This window comes from Solanum verrucosum, unplaced genomic scaffold, assembly GCF_900185275.1.
Source record: "Solanum verrucosum unplaced genomic scaffold, falcon-dt-bn FXZP01000009.1, whole genome shotgun sequence".
Classification (NCBI taxonomy): domain Eukaryota; kingdom Viridiplantae; phylum Streptophyta; class Magnoliopsida; order Solanales; family Solanaceae; genus Solanum; species Solanum verrucosum.
Genome location: NW_026020231.1, coordinates 4,986,788 through 4,995,958, shown reverse-complemented (window position 1 = coordinate 4,995,958; position 9,171 = coordinate 4,986,788). Strand labels below are relative to the sequence as shown.

General features: G+C 33.0%; 1 protein-coding gene across 1 annotated transcript; it reads right to left on the bottom strand.

Annotated features, from left to right (window-relative positions):
* Positions 1-5,027: 5,027 nt before the first annotated feature.
* Positions 5,028-9,171, bottom strand: LOC125832599 (aluminum-activated malate transporter 9-like). The gene is made up of 6 exons (XM_049511792.1): positions 8,681-9,171; positions 8,243-8,380; positions 7,872-8,141; positions 7,585-7,721; positions 7,356-7,502; positions 5,028-6,014 (listed from the first exon to the last, which is right to left on the bottom strand). Exons 1-6 carry the CDS (start codon positions 9,060-9,062, stop codon positions 5,274-5,276), a joined length of 1,815 nt encoding a protein of 604 aa, XP_049367749.1. The 5' UTR covers positions 9,063-9,171; the 3' UTR covers positions 5,028-5,273.

The following is a 9,171-nucleotide window of genomic DNA, read 5'->3' as shown; positions in this document are numbered from 1 at the left end:
GTAAATTTCACACTCCTCCGACTCTTTTATTTGTACATTATATTAAAAATATCTATTTATTTTTTACTTGTTTAATTTGAAAAATTAAAAAATAATTATTACTTAATTTTTTATTTATCCTTAGAATGTGCTCGATGCGGAGAAAAATGTTTTCTAATTTCTTTATATTCGTTTGGTTTAAATGAACTTATTTTTCGTTAAATTAAGAAAAATTATATCCCTAATAAAAAATTAAAATATATATATTTTCTTAAATTCTTGTTCAACTTCACCACCTAATTCACCCGATGCACTTGAACCCTAGTCTTGACCCACCCCAAGTCTTGAACCATCCCAACCCTAATCCAAGATCTGATGTTCGACCCGAGACCCTCCAGGACCCTAAACTATGACCCACCCCCGACACGGAACCTAACCCCGAAACGACACAAGACTAAATCGTAACTTGAGACTCGACCAACTTATGTGTTGCTATTGTCAGGGTAACCTCTTAAAGATTGGGGCTAGATCTTGAGATTGAGACAAGATTTGGGGCTAGGGGTGGATCTCGAGGGTTTGGGTTGAGTCTCAAGATTGGGGTAGGGTCCGATTTGGGGTTTGTGTTGAATCGAATCTTAGGGTCGGGGTCGGTATATTAGGGCAAGAGTCCGATCTTGCATTGAGTCGATACATGAATCCAAGGTCATAGTATTAGCCTATATTATACTTAAATTTCCTTGGGGGATTTTCTATTTACAAATCGAACACCAAAAAGCAAGTAAGAAAATCACTTAATTTTCAAAAATAAATAAATATAGGAAAACATTTATCTTTAATATGGCAAGATATGAATACCATGATCTTCAAATGAAACAAAAGATACCTCAAAGTACTCTTGCGAGCAATCATTCAAACTATCCACGGTAGAGCTACTGATTTTCCCTGTTTTTTTATGCTCTTTAATTACCACTTTGGTAATAAAATCAAATTAGTTACGGAAAAAAAATTCTAGTCATTTCTCAAAGCATGGAGTTTGTTATATACAAAGGGGGATATAGTAAAATTATAATTTTTATGGTTGTTTAGGAAGTGTTCCAAGTTAATGCTTGACAAGTAAAAATTGATCGAGAGAGTTCTACGCTTTTTTATTCATTTTCTTCTTTGTAATTTCACGTGAAACTTGTATGATTTATATTTTAAAGAAATTGTTGTGTTATGAATTATATGTAAGATAAATAATTACATAGCATTCGAAAAAATCAAATATAAAAAGCTAATCTAACTTATTTTATCAAGGTCAATGCATCAACATTCATAAAGCAGCTACACATATTTAGGGGTGGGTATGTGGTATTTCGTTCGGGATTGTCAAATTTTGAATTCGGTAATTGATAGTTAAAAGTAGATAGTAATTATCAAAAATTTAAATTTCGATTCGTTATTGGTAAATTAAATTTCAGTTTGTTATTGTATTCGGTAATATCATATTGAAGTTGTTGTTGATGATATTACAAAGTTAATACTATTTCTCCAATCATTTCTATTTTGTTATGCGAAGACACGATATAATTAAAAATCAATAAGTAAGAAGACATCAAGAAAAAACAAATTGATACAACTAAAAAACATGTACTTGGGTATTAATTATGTTTATTCATTAACTTTCTCTTTGGAATGAGTAATGGACATATTGATATATGACTTTCATTAAGTAAAAAATTCGGTATTCGGAAAATACCAAATGATACTAATGTCTCATACTATACCCAAACCCAAATACCATAATTCTAAAAATTTACTCCTAAATACCAAATAACAAAATAATTCGATTCGATAATTTGATTTTCGATATTTCATGCCCCAGCCCTACCCATATTGTATGTTACCCTTGGTATGGTATTGTATTTGAAGTCCAGTAATAGCCGTTTGATCTACAAGTTCAATAGCGTGTGGCTTCGAGTTCTACATACACATGATGCAGAATGCACAAATACAGTTACACATTAAAGGTAGTCAACAAGTCAGGAACCACCAAAACATAGGCAACAAAAAATCTTGTTTTGACCCATCTCATGACTTGATTGATTGCATGTAGAGCTTTCTTGGCAAAATACACAACTTCTGGATCTTTATCCTCTTTTAATTTATTCAAACACGGCTGAATTGATTATCCACATCCTTTTTCACATATTTATATTTCTAAAATGATAGAACTAAGCTGACACTTATCGATTGATCAACTACAGAAGCAAGAGATTTCAACCCCTTTGCGACATGAAATCTAACATTCGGCACGCTGGAATATGAACTTGACCTTAAAAATAAATATTGAATAGCATTGAAGCATGAAGAACTTGATCATTAACCTGTCTTACGATGGAACACTATAATAGGCAAAAATCGAGAACAAGTAATCTCTGAATCCATTACAGGGGCAAGATTTAGAAGTGCATCAGGAATGTTCTTCCAATAAAGAGAATATTTGTCATTAACTACGTTTAAGACATGTAAAAATATTGTTCTCGTTAAAATCTATGACCGCATAGAAGAAAAGAAAAAAAGAAACAATGATGATGCAATCATCCTGCTATCCGACAAAATGCTATACAATTATTAAACTGTATTAGATAATCTGTGCAAAGTTGTTCACTTCTGAATATGAAGACACGAAATGTTTCAAATATTATGGACACGCAACAAATGCATAGACAAATAAAATTCCTCTTCTATACTTATTACAAACTAACAACAAATGCAATGTTCATCATCAACTATATAAAACCCGTGCAATCATATGCGAACATAATTCAGTAATTTGAAGTAGCATTCATATTCTCGAGGCAATTAAGGATGACTAACTCTTAAAGAGAAAACTGTCAAATCATGCAATCAGAAGTTTTTGATAGATTTACATGCAAATTGAATGAGTTACTATAACAAGCTAAAACACATGAGGAATGACTAGGAACAAGAAGAAGAACGATTGCAGACAAACTAAATGAAATGACAGAGAGAATCGACGTCTGTGAAAAGTTTGGACTGCAGAATACCGACTGAAATAGTGGAAGTTAGATGGGTGACTGAAAATATTGGAAGTTAGACCGATAATTTTCTACTTGTATAGTTTGGAAATCAACAATTTTTTGTTCTGTTTTTTCTTCGATTTACCCTCCTGCTCAATAGATTTATCACATGATCGCAATTTAATTTTTTAATAATAGAAATTTTTTTATTCTTAAGTTTTGGATTCGAGTTATTTTGGACCTAACTTTAAATGTTTGGTTTTTAAATTCAACTCGTTAATTTTAAAAAAATTTATAGGTCTAATATTAACTTTTTAAAGTAAGGTGTTTGAACAATCTTTCGAGAAAATATATATCTACGGGGTAGCAAACATTTTTTTGAAAGCTTAAATTATCTTATCCAAAAAATATACGCAGGACGACATGGCAAGCAACAATCACGTGATCACAATTTAATAGAAATCTTTTTATTTTTATTGGCCTAAAGCCAAAAATAAATTGGAGGCATAACTTTTAATAATTTTTTTATTTTTTAATATCTGAGATTTAAAGTCATGTCTTTCTTTTTAATATACCAAAATATTTTTTAATCTTGGGTCTTAAGCATATCATGTGGAATTAAATTTAAAAATTAATCCAAAAAAAGAAACATTTTTTAATGTTTCGAAACAAACTAAAAAAAGACAAATAAATTAAAAAATTATATATATATATATATTATTTTCTTTTCGTTAAAAAAGCTTATCATAGTTTTATTATTACTAAAAAAAGATTGGACCCTTTGAATTAGGGGGCCTAATGCCTCATTTTTAAATGTATAAATTTTAGGAATACACATAGTTTTAATATGAAATTACAATCTATCCCTATTTAGTTTATAATTACATTAATTCCTGATAAAGTAAAACAAATCGGATACATAATATGTAGCTCGGATACATTATAAAATAATTTAGAATTAGAAGAGAAAAAAGGGATTTTAGAGGTTTTTAGAAATAGAAGGGAATATTAGAAATAAGGGAAACATAAGACGTGTATTTCAGTAATTTTAAAGACATGGAGCCGATCTTGATTAGAAGTTTTGGATTCGAGTTTTTGGGCTCAACTTTAACTGTTTGACCTTTAGATTTTTTTTCATTAAACTATTATTTTTTAAAATTATAGGTTCAAAATTAACTTGTTTGGTCAAAGTTCAAAAGTATTTTTTTTTTTCTTTAGAAAGATGCTTATTCTTATTTTTAAAACTATAATTTTTTAAAATTATAGATCCAAAATTAACTTGTTTGATCAACTTTAGAGAGTTCAAAACTGTTTTTTTTTTTCTTAAGAACAATGCATATTTTTATTTTTTTTAAGTGAGATGTTTGACGATTCTTTCGAGAAAATATGTATTAGCACACATTACTTTTCGAAAGCTTAAATTATCTATACTTAAAAAAAAAAAACTCAAAGGTACATTTTTTTATAGGTTCAAAAGTGACCTCGAGTTGATATACCAATAATCAAAATTTTATAAATACTTAGTAGATTTCTTAATAAATTAGTTTATGGCCTAACGATACACTAAGATGGGAATATAGGATGGGAGATTTTTTTTTTTTTATCAGAAATACTTTTTAGAAAAATAAGTGAATTTCTTATCTATTTTTATTTTATTTTGATATGTAAGAAAAAAACATTAATATGTAATTTAAGAAAATACGAGAGGTGAAAATGGGGAGGTAGGAATATGGGGGGGGGGGGGGGGGTTTATGGGGAAGATGAAATGTTTCAAAACAAAAAAAGTCATTGGTAGAACTTTGTTTCCCCTACTTTTAGGAGAGTTATTTTTCTCATCTTGTTTTTTTGAGAAAAATGTTTGGTAAGTCATTAAAAAAATTTGACTTACCAAACATAAGAAAATTGACCGAACACATCCATGATGATCACTTCTACAATGCACCATAGAATACTACAATAAAACAATATAAAAATTATAGTGTAAACAGACGTATTAATGTACATTTGTGCTACCTACATTTACCGTTATACCTTAATGCATTGGAGCCCAGAACACTTCGCTAAAATTTTAGCTCAATACATAGATAGGTATATATATTGAAAACTAACCAGCAGGAGCAATTGGCCTATTCAAATGTTTGAGACTTTTCAGAGTCAGGATATATATTCGAGTTCCCAGTTGTGTAAGCTGCTATAACATCTCCTTATATACAGACAAGAAGGATAAAATCTATAGTCTTCTGTCATTGCATGGACAAGAAGGATTGGTCTCTAAACTGGTAAACTGCTCTCTCTTTTCCAAAACTTTATACACCCTCTAAACCTGGACCACAAACCAACTTTCTGCGATGCATCGGACAAATCCATAGGGTCCTTAAATTTTGCTTTCTCACTTAATTCTTCGAATGAGTCTACTACGTTTTGAAGTCTTGCAACAAATTCTATGAGAAGGGATGTGAATGTCGCTAAAGACAAAGCACTGGCACTTTCGTATGTCTTTGATTCTACTTCTTCATCCTCTCCCGCTTCCACCTCCTTTAGTGCATCATTATCTTTAGGCAGAGAATGCGTTGTTCGGAATTTTGGTTTCTCCACCGTGTTTTCTGGGGTTACTCCTGTAGTTTGGTTGTTATTACTAGCCAAGTTACACGTCCTATTATCCCAACTTTTTGAGGCAAGGATGGAGTCTATGTTGATGACTGTTTCACTTTGAGACCTGTGATGTTGAAGTAAGCTTCTGTCCTCATCCATGCTTCCAAGCTCCTGGGAAATATCCACCACCATGGCTCGTGTTCCTATTTCCCAGTTTTCAGCATTGACAAAAAGATAAGACTTCCGATCCACCTTTTTTTGCAACTCTTCTGCTGCTTCATGAACTTCATAGAGAATGTCCACTGACCCCAACTTCTCCATCTTTTTCACTTTCTCCCCCAGTTCTCTCAATACTTTGGCACTTGCTGTACCTACTCTCTGAAGCTCATTACGGAAAACCTGTCTTCTTTCGGGAGGTGCCTACATGTAAAAAATATTTGGTAGTCATTTTCTCAGATAAAGAGGTCATAGCATTTATAACTGAGACATCTGAATATGCAAGGACTTGAACAAACAATATTAAACCAATAAATAATGCATATCTAGCAGCAACTTAACTTTTTTTTCTTTTCTTTTATAATGGTGGTGTCCAGGTTTAGCTGACATGCAACTCAATTATCACACCAAATATCTGCTGCTACCTCCCACCAGAAGTTACCTCGTAACTCTGTTCACAGCTTAAGCAACAACTTAATTTTATAACAAAGTCCTAAGATGATTTACAAGGAGGGAATACATGACATGCTTCCGTAGATTGTAATACTGCAGACCATGTTCTTTCAGCCTCACTTTGGCTGAAAGGAAATGAAGACATTCCAACATTTATTTCATCTGTCTGCATAAATCTCCTCGTGCAGTTCCAGTAAAAGGGTAGCATCACTCAGTAATGGATGAATGATAAGAAAAAGGTTTCCAGTCATCTAGTCTCCTTGATGAAAATTACACATGTTACCAGAGAGATAGAGTACAGGATCGATCTTTAAATAATTCATCTCCTAATGAAATAGTCTTACATGCATGCATGCCATTTATAATGTCAAATTACATTCTCAAACAATGAAGGACCCTATATAGATATTAATCTTAATATATGATTGTTCTGAAGCATATACACCTATTACAAGTATAATAAGTACGGTAATTATATACATCACAACAACCATAGGCAGCATATTATCAGGGAATAGAAGAGCTAAGCAACTTCAATTTTCAATTTTTCACCAGTACTTCACACATTCACCAGTAAATCAAATGAATATAATTATTGCACAGGGACACCACATAACTATGATTAATACTGCAAGCAATTGCTAGCAGTCACCTGCCTCCCCACCCCCTACCCCTACCCCTTTCAGAAGCAAAAAAGCATTGCTAAAAGTTTTAATGGCCAAGTTTCAGTGAAGGGTTCTATGAGTCGCTTTAAGACTGTTTCCAGAGAAAATTTGCACTGGTTAGGAGAATAAGTGCCAGTTTGGATTAACTTATTTTTAGGTGTTTTTTACTTTAATGTAGTTTTTTAGTTTTGGAGGTGTTTGGAAAGGTTATAAAGTGCTTTTAAGCACCCTTTTAGGCCAAAAAAGTTTTAAAATAAGTCAAAAGTCAAAAGCAACTTATGACTTATAAGTTAACTTTTATAAGCCCATCCAAATAGGCACCAAGTAATCTAGCAATAAAAAATAAATATGATAAGAGAATACTATATGATGCACTTTACAAACTCAGGGCTAGTAGGAAAGTTGGAAAAAGGAGTAGAGAAATTACCTGTATTTCAGATAGTATACAGCCATGCAGTGCCATAACCATGAAAGCGCAATACCTTAATGCACCACTAACTTTGACATAGTTTTTCCAAGGATATTTAATCATCTTGTATGGACCATGGGGTGGCTCCCAGACTGCAAATGCTTCCTGTGGTACCAAAGTAAGGACATCCGGCTAGCGAAATTTCAAGAAATTACAAATCCATGTGCAAGAATGCTTAAGCACATACCAGAGCTTCCTCTTGGCTTATAGATTCTACTGCTGATCTGTAGCCATTGTAAACTGGATCATCAGCCACTTGGTAGGTAAGAATTTTTGAAGGGATCCTCTTATATTCGACACAGTTCAGATATTCACTGATACAACCTGCAAAGATTTCAATGTCATCAACTTTAAATCCCATTTCGGGAAACAATTCAATTCTAAAATCCCATCTCGAGATGATCCTCTAGAGAAACAATTCAAGTCTAAAATCCCATCTCGAGAAAGTAACAACCATCTCATAGGTTGAATTACCTTCTAGTGAAGTAGCTATATTGATGAAATTCTTCGTCACCAGATTGTGAAGATCCTCACCAGCCCAGATGGGATACACACATATGTTCACAGCTAAAGAAATACTAGCTCCAAGTGCAATGAGCAAAAACCGACTAACAGCTGTTTCAATAAATTCTCCTGTGTGATAGCCAGATACCATGATGAAACAATACGTTATCAAGAAAACTCGGAAACCATATTCATAGGGCTTCATTGCTGGGTACTGTTTTGCATATGTAGTAAAAAAACCTAGAAACACCAAACAAACTTCAGTCAGCAAGGTACAAATATAACAAAGAGATGAACATCAATTCACACATAAGTCATGAGTACTGAACGAAAAACCAGACCTGTCATGAATATACCAATGATTATAACAACTTCTTCCCAGTCTCCAGACAACTGAGACAATTCAGCCATTGCAAGTGCAAGTCCTCCAGCTGATAATGTCCCAAGCCCACGATTAAACCCTTTACTTAGAGTCGCTCCTGTGGACAGTTCAAAACATGTATATGTAAAAAAAAAGTTCCCATACAAAGCTATACAGAATACAAATAAATGCCAATCTTTAATCCCAAAAATGAAAAACAAAATAAATGTTAGGGCCTACTTCTATCTGGGAAATTTAAATTAAAATATTGACTTGTTCAAAGCTTTTAATTGCTCTCTACAGTTACAATAAGTATAAAAACAAATCTTCTTTCGTATTTACATCTTTCAAGCATACAATTATCAAATAACTGCACAAAATCAACAAACAGAGATCAAGGAAAAAGTGAAATACTTACCAATACTGAACTCAAAAACGACGACAACAGTAAGAATAGCCCATACAGAGTATTTACCAAGCTCTTTAACAGCCGGTTCCTTAAAGAAGATTAACAAAGATATAAGAATCAATGCCAAACCCATCTTCGCGGAGAAGATGATCTTTCTCGGGTCGGTTCGACCCATCTCCATCGCCTTCGCGGATACTCTTTTCCAATCCTTCCATAGCTCAGAAAACTTCTCCCGTAAAGAAGAACAACACCCAGAAGTTTCTTGGTAATCAAGACTGTGCCGGAAACCAGGTAACTCAGTGTACTCAACACCGTTGCATAAAGAAAGAAGACGTTCTCTTACTCGTTTGTCTTCAAAACTCTTCCTGAAGGAATTCAATTTTCTCACCATTCCGATAATATGAGGAAAGTCTAGAAAACTGACGAAGAGTTCCCGGAGAGAAGGGGATACTGTGACAGTGAAGAATGTGAAAAGAGAATGGTTTATGTTGACAGTTTTA